At 34.8% G+C, this 20,672-nt stretch overlaps 1 protein-coding gene across 8 annotated transcripts in view; it reads right to left on the reverse strand.

The window, feature by feature from the left end:
• LOC117339993 (Kv channel-interacting protein 4-like) overlaps positions 1-20,672 on the reverse strand; it is a 420,070-nt gene that overhangs the window by 217,807 nt on the left and 181,591 nt on the right. For 2 of the 8 annotated variants that reach the window (XM_033901730.1, XM_033901729.1), the window contains exon 1: positions 10,602-11,249. The exons of the other annotated variants lie outside the window; for them this stretch is intronic. In XM_033901730.1, coding sequence (XP_033757621.1) covers positions 10,602-10,668 — 67 coding nt within the window. In that variant the 5' untranslated portion in view covers positions 10,669-11,249. Of the gene's footprint in view, positions 1-10,601; positions 11,250-20,672 lie in introns of those variants that run through there. 8 annotated transcript variants of the gene reach the window in all.

The raw sequence follows: 20,672 nt of genomic DNA on the forward strand, positions 1-20,672 counted from the left end.
CAGGACAAATACCTATCAGTTTATATCAGTATGGATGAAAATCTTTGTGAGCCATTTCGCTTGATAAATTTTCGTTTTTTATTAAGTTATTCAGGTCATTCGAAATCAATAGATCTACCGGACTAAAACGGTACGGTATAGACTGTTATCATATCACCATTATTTGACCTTTTGAATTCTTTAAGGACAGCACGTTTAATCAATATTACTTTTATAACATACAAAGAAGGATTTGGAAAGATGATGCTAAAATTTTGTCCTTTATGTAACTATTTGTAAAACATAAAGCAAAGTCTTCTCCCAGGTCGTGCAGGTAGAAGAAGCAGATTTCCGCAGTTTTACCACGTGAGAAATATATACAATGTACATCTATACAGTATACCAAACGCTTACATACACGATAAAGGTTAGTCGGACATAACCACACCAAACCCCAAAGAAAAAACAAAATAAAAGGAAACACAACATGATTGCAAACCACTCATATCAACTTAGAATTGTATAAATGACGGTATCCAGCATTACATAAGGCATCCATCATTATTTCAATCGAAGGCCATTTGAGAAGGTAAAATCCTTACCATCAAGCTTGTATTGAGAAGGTTAAACCCCTACAATAAAGGTTTTATTGAGAAGGTAAACACCTACAATAAAGGTTTTATTGAGAAGGTAAACACCTACAATAAAGGTTTTATTGAGAAAGTAAACACCTACAATAAAGGTTTTATTGAGAAGGTAAAACCCTTACAAAAAAACTTAGATTGCAAAGGTAGGTAAAATCCTTACCATCAAGCTTGTATTGAGAAGGTAAAACCCTTACAATAAAGATATTATTGAGAAGGTAAAACCCTTACAAAAAAAGCTTATATTTAGAAAGAAAACCCCTCATAATAAAGCTTATATTAAGATAAAAACCTTACAATAAAGCCTATATTGTGAAGGTAAACACCTTTCAATAATTTTGTACTGAGAGGTAAAACCCTAATAACAAAGCTTATATTGAGAAAGTGAAACTCCTGCAACAAAGCTTATATTGGGAAGGCAAAATCCTTACAATAACTCTTATATTAGGAAAAGAAAACCCTTACAATAACGATTATATTGCAAAGGTAAAACCCTTACAATAACGCTTACATTGAGAAGGTAAAACCATTTTTTTTAAAGCGTGAGATTTTAGTTATTACGTAGGTATTTTTTTGTACCTGTCATACTGCATTTCATGCTCTATTCCGCAATACATACGTGCTTTTTTTAATAAACATTTTCATAACATGTATGCATTAGTACGTTAACTGTTAAAAAGTAACTGTTTGATTTCTATAATGATATGGGTCTGTAAATGAATCATTTGTACGACATTACAACTATTAGTAAACATGAATAACTAATGAACAGTAACACATGATAGTAACACAATCCGAACAAACAAATATCTGTTTGTTTGTAAAGCTCGTGGGATGACCCTCCCATTTTACAAAAAAAAAATGTAAATTATGAAACACAATTGATAACCATAGAAACACAGCCCCTTCAATGATAAAATACCTCATCTAATATGACTGCAGCAGAAAGTGTCAGTTTAGTATTTCTGTTAACATCTGCTCATGATCTATTGACGCTTTTCCTAGGGTCACGTGCGACGCACACACTATCGTATGTTATATTTGTGACAACGGGGTTCCTTCTAAGCGCTGTAGCGAATTCGAGCCTATCTCGTATATGATTTAGTATCCTGCTAATGGCAAGATTTATGCTATTGACATGGTAACAGAATTATGGTTGCCAGAGCAAGAAACGTGAAAATATTCCAGACTCTGGAAAATTGATGCGTGGTATACAAAATGTTCGGCTATTAAACCGGAAGCATATTTAATAAAATTACCATAAAAGTAGGCATGGAACATTATAGGTATGTATGAATCATTATAGTGTTCCACCTTTATGATCAGATATCGTCAAGCAGTAGCATTTCACTAAAGAAAGAGGACGAAGTACATCACAATTTAATTGTTTCACTCCAGCTGATGTTTATGTTACAACACGGTCTCACACAATACAATGCAAGATGATATTATGAAATTATATTAACTAAACAATGCCTTCGAAATAACGATTTATCTACATATTAAATGCACATGCTACTGACCATCATAATAACGATGTATCTACCTTGATAACACACACGCTACTGACCTACATAATTACGGTTTATCTACATATAAAACACACGCTACTGACCTACATAATTACGGTTTATCTACATATAAAACACACGCTACTGACCTACATAATTACGGTTTATCTATATATAAAACACACGCTACTGACCTACATAATTACGGTTTATCTACATATAAAACACACGCTACTGACCTACATAATTACGGTTTATCTACATATAAAACACACGCTACTGACCTACATAATTACGGTTTATCTACATATAAAACACACGCTACTGACCTACATAATTACGGTTTATCTTCATATAACACACACGCTACTGACCTACATAATTACGGTTTATCTACATATAACACACACGCTACTGACCTACATAATTACGGTTTATCTATATATAAAACACACGCTACTGACCAACATAAGTAGTTCTTTCATCTGGTGGTGAACCACGTACACTGTGTGTACTTCTAACGAAGAAGAGTTCAAATTTTCCGATTGCCTGTCCATTCAGATATTTCCAAATAACACAAATCTGTAGATATATTGTGGGAGAAGAGTGGGTACCTTAATGAACGTAGAGAAAGTAAATAAAAGGTTAAAGTGATATATGTATGATGGACGAACTGGTGAGGAATAGTGGGATAATAATATGCACGTTTTTAAGGGCGATTTATTACGGGCCTCTGCACGAAGGGTGTTTTCTCTGATGTCTCCTGCTGCGTGTACATATGAAATGGTTTTGACGGAAGAAATGCTGCATCCAACTGCTCCTCCGTCTTCTGCGTAAGGAACATTAATATGTATTGTTGACTAAACATGCTATATACATATATTGGTACTGATGTGTTTTGCTTGAAATGAATCCATACCATTCTGTGATGTTTTTCCATATAAAATGTTCGCATTTGTCTTGTTTTTAAAATTGACATACATAGTTAAGATATATGATAATATCGGACATCTCGAAACTAGGACGCTATAAATTTTGATTCACTGTAAGTTTCATCAGCAATTGTATTTTTTCCGAGAAAGACCACGTGATGATCGGATACGCCTAAAACATTACAATGAATAGGAGGCGTAGAAGTGCATTCCGGCCGGATAAACATATCTATTTTCACCTGACGTCCGTTGACATAGACAGGTGTATGTCACCGCGAACCGAAGACAGCATCGATAGGACTGGTTCCAGAGTCAAGTCTTTGTCGTAAGTGAATACCTGATATATGTGTTTTATACAGTACACGGAAAGATAGCGAGTATATCCTGGTAAAGTTATGAGAGAGTCTACATTACTTTTGACAGCGAATCCATCAATAACAAGATGGTGATGACAGGCATTAATAGCATTCCATATTCGAGAAAATATACCAAGAAAACTACTTCGAGCTTTTAAGAATGACATATCCATTTTTATCAAATGTCTATATCTAAACGGAATCATAAATTGTTTCCTTCTACTGAATTTATTGTTTTAAAAACTGTTTTATTATATATAATATACATGCAATACACATTATGTATTTACATCTTATTTACATTACAAAGGTTGTTGGTAATGCATTTTGTACTGACCGTCACTCTAACAATGTCTTGTTTAACTGTTATCGATGTATGCTATAGGATACAAACGTCTATTTACTAAAACATGTATTTCTTTATTTCGGAAAAAGTTCTAGGATACTCATTCAGTTTCAATAAATGTCGATATTGAAGAATTGGTTTGGCTTGGTTTATTTTCTTTAAAGTGCTATTAACAGCTATAGTCATTTAAGGACGGCCTCCCGCGCTTGCGACATGCATGTTCGTGTTAAGTCTCCTTGTGATAGGCCGGAACTTTTGCCGATTTATAGTGCTACCTCACTGAAGCATACTGCCGAAGACACCAAGCAACACACCCCAACCGGTCACATTGTACTGACAACGGGTGACCAGTCGTCCCACTCCTAATATGCTGAGTGCTAAGCAGGAGCAGCAACTACCATTTTTAAAGACTCCGGTATGTCTCGGCTAGGGGACAGAACCCAAAAATAAGATTACAACACAACAAAAGATATGATGGGTATGAGAAAAATCTATGTTTAAGTGCCGGATATATATGCTTCTGTATTGAAATCTAATAATACCATGTTCACAAAGTGCGTACCGGTACATACAAACTTTAGTCAAGAGTATAACGAATGACCGATCAATGTACCTTAATGTACACTTACCTGATCACCTGACACAATCACATAAATAAGGAAAATATAGGACCACAATATTGTTTCGGATTTTAGTATTGTTAAGTGGTTATAATTTAGATTCGCTTAAGTACAACTTCATCGGGTCACTTATCATTCGCCAACCCTGGTGATTGAGACGGTACACATACAATAACTATACGTACTCTTAACATAGTGATACATTTAGGACCCAGGAGGGCAGACGCGAGTTTTTATTGTGCCAACACAATAGGCTCTGATTCTTCCCCGACATTATTCTCTATACAGCCGTACATTATTGCTAATATATATCTTAGAATTTAACTGGTGCGCTGCGGGCCATAGCGGAATAAAATAAAGTCGGGTTTAGTCATAATTATATCAGGAGTATCATCACTGGCTTTGGTAATTACACAGCACACAACTGAATCCAAGTGAATTATGACAAAAGAAGCAATTGAATTAAAGCCTAAAACAGCAAAGATGGAGTCACAGAATGTAATGATTGAATGTAAGGTGAGCTTGTATAGTCATTATAATGAGTATTTACCATCGTATTCAGTAGACTGATATTCTGTAATAAATATATATTAAATCTAAATGACATTACCTAAGTATTTGTGTAGTATTCGATGATAAAAAAGCAATAAAGCTTTTTAAATATAAACATAATTCACGTTGAAATGAAGTCGTTCACACACAAACCACAGAGTAAATAATCACATTTCTGCTTTGAAAACATACAAGGACAATCCAATCTAAATCCTAAAGCAATAATACCAAGTCATGCTACGACACACATTTTATGATCACTCGAAGACACCCCACATCATAAATATCAAAGTAGCCCAATGCAACGTCCTCAAAATTGGAACCGCGTAGTCATAGCAAAACTCCCGGGCAAACTGACGAGGATGTTATGAAATGTCGACCTGTCTGTGACAAAATGAAATATGGTAATTTATAATGAGATGATGATAGCTACCATTACGTTTGTTTTTATTCTTCATCAAACGACATATAATGAATCCCTCTATTATGTGTAAACTTTCCCGCTATTTCACATCTACCGTGAAAATCGTGATATCTGGAAAACCTATATATGAACTACGACATAAACTTTTTCTACTGAAAGTCCCTATAACACTACAAAATGGAATGACATTCATATAGGTACAATGTATGAACGTAACTGAATCGGTGTCGATTTTAAATCTCTACTCCATTCTCATATGATAACATGAGACCATCACAAGAAGTATATATTAAACTTTCGTCAGATTTTATTGTTCTCTTTTGTAAAAAAAATATAACGTTAATCGTAAACTTTCGCTAAAATAAACGTACTTTTTAGCAGGTGTATATAATTAGGTCTTGTGGCCATGCCTTATTACAATAAAATTAAATCATTTATAATTTTTAATGTATTTCTCATATTCCAAATTAGAATATACAATTAAGTATTAACTACCAGTTTTTCATATCATTATACCATTATTCCTGTGTCGTTTTCATAATAACGAAAGAATGTCTGTGTAAATATTATAAAACATAAACAGATGTCTGTTAAAATGACACATCATTAAAAAAGAAAATAAGAGCGAAACGTCATCAACTTTATCTTTGTTGTAATTTTATGATGTATTCAATTCAGTAAATTATTTTTACAAAGCAATCACACTAGCCCAGAGAAAATGGCTTACAACTCCTGTCAATATAAATGAAACGCTTCGACGTGACTCCAAACAACGAAAACATCAGAGCAATCAAATTGTCCCTAACTGCCCGTGGTGGCTGAAACAATCAGATATTCATTATTACATTTGTACTAAAATGCCTATGGGTTACTATAAAACTAAAAATAGCATTGTCATGATCTACAACAGGATAAGGCAGAACACCAAATATACCGTTATATGTTTCCGAAACATATTACCATAGACGCAATGTTCTGTTAACTTCACCCAATGAAGTCGCTGCAATTTATATCTTCCTAAATATAGCAGAGATACACTGATGGTACTCTGTGACCACAAGGAAGGGCCTAGACTACAATTGTACATAGACACAGAAGCGATGTTTATTTCATATCAATTTAACTGATGCTGTTCTTATCGTACATTTCCTACGGTCTGCATGCAGACCTTTGATTTTCTGTATCTTGCTCTTTATCAATTTTGAATTGCGGTTTCGTTATTATGTCGGTATTTTCTGTTGTTTTATACATTTTACTTCCGATATTAAATTGTTAAAAATTTTCAACCAATGTTCATTTCATATCTGATACGAACGGTTTAATTTACAGTGTCAATCTTCTTCATAGAGCAATTTGTTTTCCACTTTGGAATATGTTGCTGACACATCCAAGAGTGTTTCATGTTCAATGCGTTTACACCCACATTCTAGAATCGTAAAATCAACATGTGTACACTACTGACAGGGTTGTCTAACCCTTTTGCACTAATATATCGTTTAGATATCTGAGTGAATGAAAAATAACGATCCTCAGGGCAATTTAAAACATTATTCCAGTAAATTAACCCAAATCGATTGTATTTCCATATCAAATGACAGTACTGACTGACTTTGTACCTACATATATATATTCCTCCCGCTACAGATTTTGATAAGATTTACCGCTGTTGTAAACACCAAATCCCTCATTTGTAAAATAGCCTTTATGCAAATCGTGTAAGAGTATAGCATGCCAATAAACCGCTGGGAGTCCACCTTTCACCAGCGCTGTCAGCTATTTTGTTTAAAACTGCGCCTAGTAGTTATACATATTGTCCAAAAAAAACATTGCTGTTGCTACACTGTACATCTAATTATAGCTTATTGTAGAAGAGAAGATATGGCAGTTTATATTATGTCCTTTAATTTGACATGTACTACACTGTTGAACATATTAAAGGCTTACGGGTGAGTTGATGAAACAAATCTTCAAACGCTAACATCGATTGAAATCTTTCTTCCGCTCTTACCCAAACATATACACTTATTAGCACAATGCATCATTTGCACTATGTGTTGGTGATCATAAGGTCAATATGACAGCAGGTATGTATATACATTGCATTCATATCATCTAATAGACGATGTGTCACTATGATTATGTCAGGTATCGGGCCGACCATTACTGTGCCATTTAAACGTTTTTGAACGTGGATGCAGCGCAGCGGTATAAACTGCATGCATTTCTGGCTAGGCGATTTTGTGCCGTAGATCGTGAGCTCGAGGCTTGGTCACGGCACGAGTCTGAATGTTGTCCACCTTCGTCATTTGTGTTACTTTGTTTATATACTGTAAATCACTTATATTTCGCGAGTACTTAATTTCGCGAACTCACCTCATTCGACTTATTTGCGAATACATAATTTCGCGAATTCTGATCTCAAAATGACTTTAAATTCGCGAATGACGTAACAGATTGGCGATATTTCTATATGGAGAGTGAAGTGAGTTATTTTCAATGTAAATAAAGCGTTCACGCCCGTTCATATGTAGTGTTTTGTGATATGAAATTACAATATGATATGTTAGTATATAATTTATCATTGCTTTAACTGCGATGTCTGTTCACCAACTAAAGATTACGGTAGATTCAAAATGGACGCCACTTATTCTTGTCATTCTTATATAAATATTCGCGAGGGATTTGAATTCGCGTTTGACTCTTCTCGCGAATTTACGCGAAAATAAATCCAACGCGAAATATAAGTGATTTACAGTATTATATATTGTAAAACGGCAAAATGAAGCATACTGCAACAATCAACGTGTCATTGACTATATACTGTACGTTTAAGCCACTTAGATAATGGGGTGTGTTGAAAAGAAATGTTAAATCCACAAAATCTGACAGAAAGGTCATTCTTTTTAACACCATTGCCCTAAAATGTATTCGGTGTTTACTGGACCGTATCATCTCACGTGCGGATCAATTACCTAACTCCCAGGGTAGCAACAACGACAGTAGTGTTTATCCAAAGGCAGACAAATGTAACACTCATGTCACAATCACAGTATACACTGTGACATCGAGTATTGATTTCACCACAGAGTGGACATCATTCACTAAGTTCATGTCTATCAGATAAACGGATATCCTCTTAGTGAATACCAATAGAGATTGCCATGGAAACAGATATAGGTACCTAACAGTGACTAGGAACATCCTTTGCGTTTTCAATACATGTACCAGAGGTCTTGCCTAAAGTACTACATATTGCTTAAATATTGATACTGCATATACTATATAAGTTACAATAATCAATCACTGTAAGATCTGTTCAATTACATGTTTCATAATACCATGTTAATATACAGAAAAATGTCAAATAGGTAACGAATGATTTAGATAACTGCATGGAATTTGTCATATCAGAAATCGCTAACAATGCCCAAAACTCACAATGTGTATATACATGCATGCCTGTAAAAGTATGTTTTCTGTCGTTCGCCAATATTAAGTTAAATGAGCTAAGATGTGTACTTTGTTTTTTTTCCAACACATTTTCGATAAACGGTTACATACATATATATTTAGAAAATATACGAGGTGTAAGTTTTGTTACATCATTCTATATCCTGTTTCGTTAACATTTATTATGAAAGATACTACATATATAATTTAAATTAAAAACTATATCCTTGCGGTGGTCATTCGATCGCAAATATAAAGTGAGCAAATTGCGTGAAATTGGTATGAAAAAACTAAACAACACTAGTTTTGTTGACGTTCTTTGATACTGATTAATCACCGATTCATTCTTAACGTCTACATAGGCCGAACATCGGCATTCTATCATTCTAACTATGCTCTTTAATCAATGGAAGTAGAGTGTTTGGGTGATCCCGAGATTCAAAAGGACAAAACTGACAAAAGATAACAAATGTTAAAATATGATATTTATGTGCACAGAAGCTTGACACATTAGGTTCGGAAGAGACTTTCAGAACAGTGATCACAAGGGAGTCGTTTTTTCCAATCAACGATGTTACTCGCATCAAGTTCGAAAGTACCACCAGAAGTAAAACCGTAATGGTAGTTCGGAGTGCTCAATGATTCTAGAACCCCTTTGGGGTAGCTAGAGGTAATTGTTTGATGGAACAATTCCGGTTCAATATAATGCTCAGCATGCCAATACAATCGCCAAATATGGATCCTTTGTGTACAAACAGCTAGTCTTTGTACTTTGGGATTCACATTGCCGTTAATTACTGGAGGGTCGGTACAAACAGGCGATGTATCGGTGCACGAGTCTTGTTAATCTCAGATACTGAGTAGCTATAATGTTAACTCGGCTAGTTACATTGTAGCTTGCAATAATTTTGTAGCATGCTACATTTTGTAAGTGGTTGCATTATATGCATGTTAATATGAATCTAATGATGTCAATATATGTCCTTGAGTTCGATAACGAACAACCTATATCCATGCAAGAAGTAACCCATCTCGATAAATACTAAACACATATTTTTGGATCACTTAGCTACTTGATTCGATATAGCTTCCTGATTCTCATTCCAATTAAAAAGTAAATGCATTTATCGCACACATTTATAATGTATATGATTTTCCTAAGTCAGATTTAAACTTTCTTATATTTAGAAATTTGTATATATGCATGTTCTTGGTTGTGTCTCTAAAACACTTTGCACGTGGTGTAATGGAGAGAAATCCCAAGGTGACGATCTAAATAAAGTTAATTGCTGTCTTCAATTAACTTAACGTTTGGGTATTTTTGGAAGCTGTGCTGCATTTAGCTTCATTGCGTCATCAAATATTTGACTCAAACACGAGAAGTGTATGCGCCCCGTAACGTTTTACCTGTTGTTTTACTATACAACGATTGTAATGTCTGACCTAGTTTATATTTATCTATGTTCGGAATTATTTTTATATATTGTAGTGATTTCAATTATTCTGATTTGTAACCGATTACAAGAGCCCTGGAATGAATCGCAAGCTTCATTGTGTATCCACTGTGTACTTTGTAACCTGGCTGGAACTAAGGCTTACACGCTGCCGTGCCAGCACTATTTCTTTAAAATTCCAACTCTAAATAGAACCGGTAGTCATGGTGGAGTTATCTGACTTCCTAAAACAAACACCTAAGTGACTTGGATTGTTTTGCTAATCTGCATCAGTGATCATACAACTCATATATCAATTGTAACTCAACTCCTCCCAGCCTAGTGTTATCTTACCTATATCGAATACGTAACGATCGATAATTTTCCTCAGACAAGACCGCGCTGCCCAGAGATAGTTCATGACCGGGGTCCTGGAAAGGGCGTGGCCACCGCAACACGTGACGACAAGTTGTTGATACTCACTGACTGGGTTAATTCTTCCATACAAATGAACTTCCTCATGGAAATATTTTCTAACGTTAATCCGAACAAGCGTTCAATGGAAACATATCGACGATTTCAACGAAATTATTCCTGCTTTAGAATACCTGCAAAGTTGTTCAGGAACGTTTACCCTTGCTCCTTTGAAAACACGCAAAACACAACAGGCATACACTTTTTGATGCGATGATGGTTGCACATATATTTCCACGTATTTAATCCAAAATGGATATGGTAGAATGGGTTTTTCGCAAGTACCTACATCCAGTGTAAATTCCAGAATATTCGACTTCCCTCAGTTGACAAGGCACTCAAACAAACTATTCCTGCTAGATATAATATATAGAAAGCCTTTATTCAATTCCTGTATATAATGTGTAACCTTCGGTTGTCACTCGCACACACTATATATATCACAATTGGTACCAACGTAGTCGACAGTATAAGTATGATATATTCTATTCTAAATTGACTATATTATTTGACAACAGACGTTACATCATACTGATGTACGTTCGTATTGTTCAATATATATATTTTTTTCAAAATTCTTGACTTTTGATGGCTTATACACGTGTAACAATATGGCTACGTGTATTGATACACATTTACTAAACACATTTCTGCGAAAATCACATTAAACAAATGTAGGCAATCCAAGAATGTTGTGCAATTATTCAGGTGATGATCATTCATGAAATCAAAATTAAATCCTACTATGAAATGTTTAAAACAATCAATTGTTTGCACTATAACATCCTCTCTCGGGTTTGTTTTTACACTTGACTTTTCATTCTCTTGTGTCTGTATGTTCATATCATCTGTCACCAGACCGAAGTTGCAGGCACTGTCAAAAACACATCTGCTGGGCTTTGTTTTACGATATTGACATATTAAAGTCAGCGATTAGAGACACACGTAGTCGGAATCAATAGAACAGAGTTATATAATGTTCTGTGACCCTATCTAACTCATGGAGCCAAGTACCGATTCACATTATTAGTAAATAAGGTATATATTCAGCGTAATAAGTCGTTGTTAAGACCTCACTCGTTAGGCACGTACACACACGCTGCTACCACTAATTATTTAGATGAATCCATAGGCGAGATTGTCAATACATTGTCTCCGACGACCCTCAGTGTTTCGTTTTCATCAGTGTACTACGACGCCGCTTATATGCTATTACTTGTTGATAAGGGATAAAGCCGCATTGTGCTTATGACGCAGTCCACGGAAACATTACAGCCAGATCCACCCGATTCTCTCCTGGCCAGTGGTGTACCTACGCTTACGCTTCGGGCTTGACACTTGTGGTACAGCGAATGTGCAAATCGAAGTTATAACCTATGTCCATTTGAGTAATTACTACGACGAGTATGAGTGTAACTTGGACCGCAAAGGAATCAGCGTTGCACTGGTTAGCGATGGTTTAGACCAGGTGGGGATATATACGCCTTCAAAGCATTGCTGAAATCATTTCTGTGTGATAGTTTCTCTGGGAGACACACATCCATGTTCCACAGCATAGCTTCATGACGAATCCGGGTAGGCAATGATAAGTAGGAGGGATCCGATTATATTGGATGGCCGTTAACATATTCGTTAGTAAGGTAGGGATTCATTTATCAGAGTATTATGATATATACAACGCATTATTGCTGTTCTCTTAGCTATTTTCACCGTATTATTGCAGCCCATCTGTTAAACGTGAATTGCTCTGAAGATGTGTTGTCGTTTTTCATTTAAGCATATCTTTACAGTACAACGGTTTTCTGCTTTAGACATTACAGTTTTAATATTGTGATAAATCAATGATGTATCCCTAGGCATGGAGACCAGTTCCTCCTTCTACCGGGCAGCAAGCGTAGACCGAGCGCTCACCCTCAACAACGAGTGATCTCGACTGATATCTGTGCAAGTTACTGAGCTTTAAAGAGGTTTATTAATTCCTCAATAGATTAATCCGCATTTGTAAACAATAATACCGTCATGTTAAAGGAGCCCATGTGGATTTCCACTTGACCTAAACAGGTTCGTCTATACACAATGACATACTCTATAGAAATAGTATAATCAATCTTTATACACGTCATGCGATTTTAGCTTTGTAGAATTGAATAAGTGGGATGATATATAGTGGATTTGGCATTGGGTGGATGCGATATGTTTGCTGCTGTTTTAAGACGCTGTTAAAGTAAGTCATGGAAACGTTTCACATGATACTTTATAAATCATTTTATCCAAACATAAAATGTTCACGATATCTGTAATAATCTCTCTCTCAATATCAAAATAAGAAAATTATAATCACTTTGCGTGTGTATATTCATTTATTTTTAGGATGAACGGAAGAAGGATAGTTCGAATAACCAAGATTGAGAGTTAACATATTTAGATAAAACTACCATGTTTTCCATCAATATAAACAATTGTGATAGTTACAGAGTATAATATTACACATGAGCAACTGATGCGGCATCAAGGGAAACATAACATTATAGATATATCTTAACTGAGCGGCTATACATCTGTATCTCGTTAACAAGTGTTAAGGTTGTATTGTGACTTCGTGAGAGAAGGTGTTAGGAATGGTATACCAGTGTACAGACTTCTGAAGGTCAGCGTGATCAATGCATTATTGAATTGATCGGGATATAAAAATGAATCATGCATGCATTTGTGATGTTAGTTGTAGATTATTGTGGTGAAGATAGTAACAGATGAAGATGTTGTTTATTTCTGTTTGTACAGGTAGTTCTAGCATAAAGCGGTAATATTAACAGCTGCAGTGCTAACGCAATGTTTATTTAACCGAGTATAATCAATACCTGAACAAACTCATTTCAATTAAAAGCCAAACTCGAAATCGTTTGACAAAAACAGAAAGTATGTTTCATTTTATTGATAATGGGACAGGGCAAAGATATTGAAGTTAGTCAAAGGGGCATGAACGAGTGTGGTGAGGTTATAAAATCGCAATAATCAATAAATATGTATAATGTTAGTAGAATATGCACACATCATCATTCTTATATCATAAACTGTTCGTTAATTTAGTTTTCAATATGTTAAATTACGTACGCTTACTCTCGCGAACACACAACTAACCCTGACAAGGTCAACTTCGAAGCATTGTTATAAAGCTAATTCATAGAAATACTCGATATAAAACAAAACTGCCAATGCAATTAAACCTGTGTGTTGAAGTACATGCATTTGTATGTGTCCAATGCATCGTTCGCTAATTGGCTGTCAGCAACAGCAGCAGCAGAGAGAGCACCGACGTCAGCGCACTACATAGACAAAACCGATCAGCAGTACTAGTTATTGCCTTACTTTTAATAACAATGGAATCAATGGATAGTTGTTGAGAATAGAAGCGTATCTATATGCTCCACATTTTTGTATAGCTCGTCCCCATAACGTATCAATTTCTCTAATAGCAAAATGCACAAATGATATGTTTCGAACTTCCTATGACAGGTATACTTAAGAAAACTTATTTTCAGGCGATGCTTTCAGACAGATCATATACTTTAAGGTATAATTACCCTATCCTCGCCATTACAGGAGCCGTTCAGTCGATAGTTTTATTGTGAAATTTGTTTTGATATCTTTAATCATAATTTTTAACAACTTATACAATATAAATAGTTCCGCCACACAATTACAGCATGCAAAACAAATCCTTGATATACAACACTCCTTTTCAACTAGCGACTGTTTACATGCAATGCATAAGATAAGAATTTACCAATATCTCACAAAATGTTGACAAACAACATTAACACTTCGTTTTTTTGTTTTTTATTTAATTTTTCATATGTGGTTTTGTTACAATAGACAACAAACGAAATTATCATTCTAATCAAGAAAGGAAAGGAAAATGTGATTAATATGACATTAACCAATACAACGTGCCTTTAACACAAAGACTGTGTTAATGACAGTCGAATCATCAATGTTAATACAACAAGAATGCCAGCACATATACTAAATATATATATACACTGTACAGTGGATAAGGTACAGCTCTGTTTTCCCTCGTCGGCAACAATCACCAGAAGAATCTGGGCAATGAACCTCCTACTGGTTCAAAAGACCAGACAGCTTTGATAGTATGATTATAACAGGATAAAACAGTTGGAACGAACCAAGGACAATAATCCTTACCATTTTTGTCCTGTGGTGCTGCAGTTTCGCACAAAAAGGATGGGGGTTACCCAAGTGTTACATCTGAACCTACGGCTTACTGATATCTTTCATTAATATATTATGTATCAATATCAATATCAGTATTCAAACAATCGATAATAATTCTGTAATTGAAAGGAGAAAAACAGACGCTGTCAAATCAGAAGCTTAATACATTACATTACAAAAAATCTTAATCTATTATTCATTGATGGTAACAGTTCGATGGCTACATTACAAAAACATATCGTAACTGTATCAACACCACATTATTAAACTATTAAAAACGTTGTCGAGAATCGTAAGTGCGATATCACACTGACATTAAAAGTTACAACCGGAATTTCTGTTCGAATAAATGACAGGATTCAGGATCTTAACCTACATGTTTTATTATAAGTTTATGCCTCCGAAACCATAACAATAATTACCATGATCTCATCAAGGAATATTACTCTCCTTTGCCGTATGACGTTATGCCTAGTCGATGTTTTGTGATATGCCTATTAGTTTCTTGACATAAACTTAGTCCCCATTTTAAAGAGGTGACATTTTAATGATTTGACCTAGGTTAACGTGTCGCCGATTAAGTAGAATACGCTTACTCTTCCGAAACATCTCGTCTTATTATCATTACACCATATATTTATTGTGCATATCTTGCCCTTGTTTAACCGATGTTAGAACTTAGTTTCGTGAACATATCGGTAACCAACCAAAACCACCAAAGACTGAAAAACATGCATTGTAATGTGAGAAAACTGCTGGAGGAGATAGGCTCTTTTGGCACCTTATGCATTCAGGACTCCGTTACTGGTTAATATTGTCGACGCATCAGAAGACCGCGATGCGGTGCAGACAGACAGGAAATAAAAAAGAAATCCCTAAGGCCTGCCATTTGCGGCCAACTACTACATCTTAGAATTACTCAGCAACAGTGTATATCACAAAGGGCATGCCCTTTGACATATAACTAAGGATGGATTATGTCATTGTGTAGGAGTATGAACATCCAACGTGAAGCTCTATGACTTGCTACACACGACAGTTAAAGGCAAAACTCCCACACTGTAGTGTCCAACACAAACTTCTTCAGTAAGATATCATTTGATTGATGCGATCAATGTGATGTTTTATGAACGGGGTGGGTTAATTGGTTCACACTGACCGATGTTCATGTGTATCTACATTGCATTAACAAGTGTATGTAAGAATAGTGTGAAGATTTTTACTATAATCAAAATAAAGAGATTCGTATAGAGCCAGAACAGAAGGCCAAACACAGATATATGTTTTGTTTTTTTGGAGCCCGACATCCTCACAACAACCAGGGTCATATGAGACGAGTGACAAGGAGACACCTAGATGAGACAAAGCACAAAAACACAGAGCAGAGACAAAAAGAAGGAATCGATATCCTACTTGTTGCAATAGGGACAGATCTTTTTTCGTCCCTTCAATGTCACCTGAATACCACTTTAAATCGTTTTTCGGCATAGCCGTATAATTTTCTTTTGACCCCGGATATGACGCGACAGGTGGCGTTTCTGGTCAAGATGAAGTATGTGATTGGTCAATGTAGCGGTAAATGCAAAATGCAGGTATGCAGTTAAAAACGAAACAAAGATAAGATTGAATGCAAGCTGAATAATTAGATTATCTTTTTAGATGACACATTAATAAAATCATATTCCTGATTCAAATGCAGTCTTATTATTACCGAAAATGATTCAAACTGATATAATTTTGTTATTCGTGCTAAAACGCTTTATTTCGTTAATTTATGTCACCATCAGTTTTACATTATAACCACCAGCATTAAAATTATGCCGTTTATCTTTTTTAAAGATATTTCTTGTTATTATAAACTTGTAGTGGGATACAGCGGTCCGTACCTGTGGGCTCTTCAATAAAGATAGATGAAGGATGGATAATTTAGATACACACAACAGACAACCATCATTTATACCCTAAACATTTAAAAGACGAAATCATGTCGCCATATATATTTTTAATTTTCAGCAGAAGACGCCAACAAATCAGAATTTCGTAAAACCTCTTCTGGCATATTATCAATGGGTAGCAGAAGCGTGTTAACTTTCTGGTCTCTACTTCTGTGTATATAAGGTATCTATCCAATGGCCGACTGGACTTTTAACAGTTCCAGTTAGTGATTGAAGCATTCACACATCATTTGAACGGAGCTGTATATATACATGTATCTATTAATAGTATTCAATGTGTGAGATTTCAGTGACAAATGTTACATCAAAAATTAAATATGTCATATATATGAGTCATTATCAATGCATAAAGATTATTTAAAATCAGAAAAAAGTCAATTAAATGAAATCAAGTTTTTGTTAAGTTTCTTGATGTATAACACAACAAAAAAATACAATATCATCTTATATGACTTTTCAACCCTACGGTAACGAAGCACTCACACAAAATAATCAATGAATGTTTTATAAAAACTGTGTTGTTTTTACGCTAGCTCATTTGTTATTGGAACACGGCTTTACGAATGGAATCTAAAACAACAAATGGAGGGGTCACGAAACACCAAACAGACATTAATCTATTATCATAGGAATAGAGCACATAACGATCAATCCTTAACCAAAACACATTTTACGTTTTTAATCAGTATCATTTTTAAACTTCGATTTTTTCCCACCTTCTCAAAACCGACCACCAACTGAAACACTCGGGAGCAGAAAATGAGACCTCGTTACCAAATAACACCCGCGGGAATCTCGGACAAATGATTAGCAAGAAAAAACTACTTGAAATGAAACAGAGATAATTCCAGCATGAGAGCAGATCTGAATATAGAATGGTATTGGAAAGGAAAATATCGATCTACGCAACGGTGCTACTACGCATTACCCAAAAAGGGAGGCTTTTCATAAGGAAGGCTTTTCATAAGGAAGGCTTTTCATAAGGAAGATTAAGAAGATGAACGTTTTTAGAATAAAGATGACGATTAAACAGACACTTGCCATAATGAACGCATGGTTTCAGACCATTCATAATTACCTAATTGTCAGGCCACTGCTGCAGTGATGACCGAATTCAGAAAACACGGCTAATAAACGTATATAAGATGATACATGTAAATGGGTTCGCTGCAATACGAGACATAGGACACACCCTTACAGTATGGGATTTACTTTATCGGGAAGTGAAATGAAAACCTTGTGACGAGTTGTATAGATATTGTATGATGCGTAATCGAATAAAGGTATCATTTTAATACAAGACCGATATAGCATGTGACGTCAATTCATTATCGTTTTCTGATGCCATATCACGAAACATTGCGAGCAAAATCTACCTGTGTATATGCTTTGTTTATTACCTAGGACGCCATCATATGGAAAAATAACTCGTATGTTTAGCATACTGACAGATAAGACAAAACTATTTTAATGAACACATTACGAATATAAACTTGAATTAATATAACAGGAAAATGTAGAATTTACCTACACTAGGCGATAAAGAACATCCGTAAAAATGGGAAGTAGAATTTAATCATACAACGTTCAAGCGAACGCATTTAACTTGCATGTAGGTGTGTTATATCAATCACCTGTGAAATTAAGTCCAGGATTGGAGAAGCTTCCATCAACCGATACTTCTGTGGTTTTAATTTTAAATGTTACGGACCTACCGACTGCAAAACTAATTTACGTACGTGTCTTGAACAAGTTAAATAATTTTAACAATTTATTTAAGACGCCAGGCGCGTATTAATAGTTCAGATCACGTGCGTCCGTAATGAAATATCCGTGTGGAAAGTAAACCAGCAGGATATGCATGGCGTCTTAAGTGTCATAACACATTGAAATACTCCGTGTACTTCCAATTTCCATTTAGTAAATTTTTTGTTTGAGTGTATGATGTTTAGAAACAAACTCGCCAAATACATCATTATATATTAATTCAATGCTAGATTAATCTGATTTTATGTTCAGCGTCAGGGTTTTCATTTATGCAATAATGACTAAGTTCGTGATATAATTTCTGGAACATTCACGGCAAAAAATAAATGCATACCCTGCAATACTTTTATATAAGCTGGTGTGTAGTATCTACATAATCGAGACTTTTAAGGGCTTGTCGGTAAAATATATCATACTCAAGAAAAGAATAATAAACCAGTTTTTATTAAGAACTGATAGGCTGCAATAACTAAAACCGATAATTATAATTATGCAACTCATTTCAATTATTTCTATTATTCTGATATGATAAAAAAGAAAGCAACACAAATCGAATAACTGACGTAGCTAACTAGACTAAGAGATAACACAACGCTCTCTCTTTTTATGACAATTAGACCTGGAATTTTGCCTGTGCTCAGTTTGCTTTACCGCCGGTTTACGACATTACTGAGCAAAACTAGGAAGTCTAAAGTAGGATTTTTTCCCCGGAATCCCCTTCAGATATCTCCATTGTATGTGTGCACAGTGTATATATCAATGTCAGCGATAATCAGTCAAAATTCAGATTTTTTTATTAGGTTATCTTCAATATATCAAAAATACAAAAGTCAGCATTAGCTAATTAGTTAACTTAGAGGAATATGAATATTGCAAAACTATTGAAATTACTTATAATAGTAATTTTAATACTGAAAAACCAATACAAATATCCATGAATCCAAATGATTACCTGAAGATAATTCTTTATAACTGTATGCATTTCTTCATGAAATTAATTTGTAGATATATCTTTATAAGTGAACAAAAGACTAATTAAGGTTCACTCTTTGATTTAAGTGGATCTTGATCCGGTAAATATAAGTGTGCTCTGGAAGATATCAATCACTGTCTAATAAAGAATAAGATAAAGAATATTAATATCACACTTACCTTTATTCCACAGCAAATGTACATGAAAAGAGAGAAGAAGAAAATCTTAGTTATTTTAAAACAAGTAAAAACACACAAGAGTCGTTCCAATTTTTATTTAGCCCAGCGTAAATTTAGTACGTTCGTATTTTGCTGCATCTAGAGTTTATCATATATGCAACTGTCTGATTGGCCGTCATTAATGATATATGTTTGAAACAGTATTTTACGAATACTGCAATTAGTGGAAACCTAGGTAAGTGATAATCGCCAAATGTGCTCAATTGAGATCATTGGTAATTATTCATATTATGTAAACAATACGTTCTACACAATCCATGCAGTTCCTCTGAAACAGTTGATAAATAAAAACAGTACACTATGTATATGAAGTATATTGAAAATTGTCTGTACCGACAAAATGTATACATAAACTTTCACTCAACGTGTATGCCGATGTGAATGCGCGGAATTAAATTAACACATAAGATGAGAAATCTGCATATATTGTTGTAACTATATATAGCAAATCTCTTTGTATATCTGTGTATTTTTCATTTAACTGGATTCCTAAATTCGAGGGCCGATGACCATTCTGCCTTAGCACACGCCCTGTTTTCTGTGTTGAACATTTGGTCTGTTCTTTTTATGTTTTGTTCTTGTTGAAGATTAGACTTGTCAGGCGTTACATCATTTTTATTGAGTAATTGTATGAACAGTGTTTTGTAGCACTGCACAACGTCATCTCGAAAAAAACTAGGTTAAAAACAAACTCAAATGAAAAGTTGTTGCCTGCATTTTCCCGCACGCTATCTGCATTGGTAAAAAAGTCATCAATAGCCAGACGTTTCAAACGACAGCTTAT

The sequence above is a fragment of the Pecten maximus genome, chromosome 12 (genome assembly GCF_902652985.1).
Source record: "Pecten maximus chromosome 12, xPecMax1.1, whole genome shotgun sequence".
Taxonomy (NCBI): Eukaryota; Metazoa; Mollusca; class Bivalvia; order Pectinida; family Pectinidae; genus Pecten; species Pecten maximus.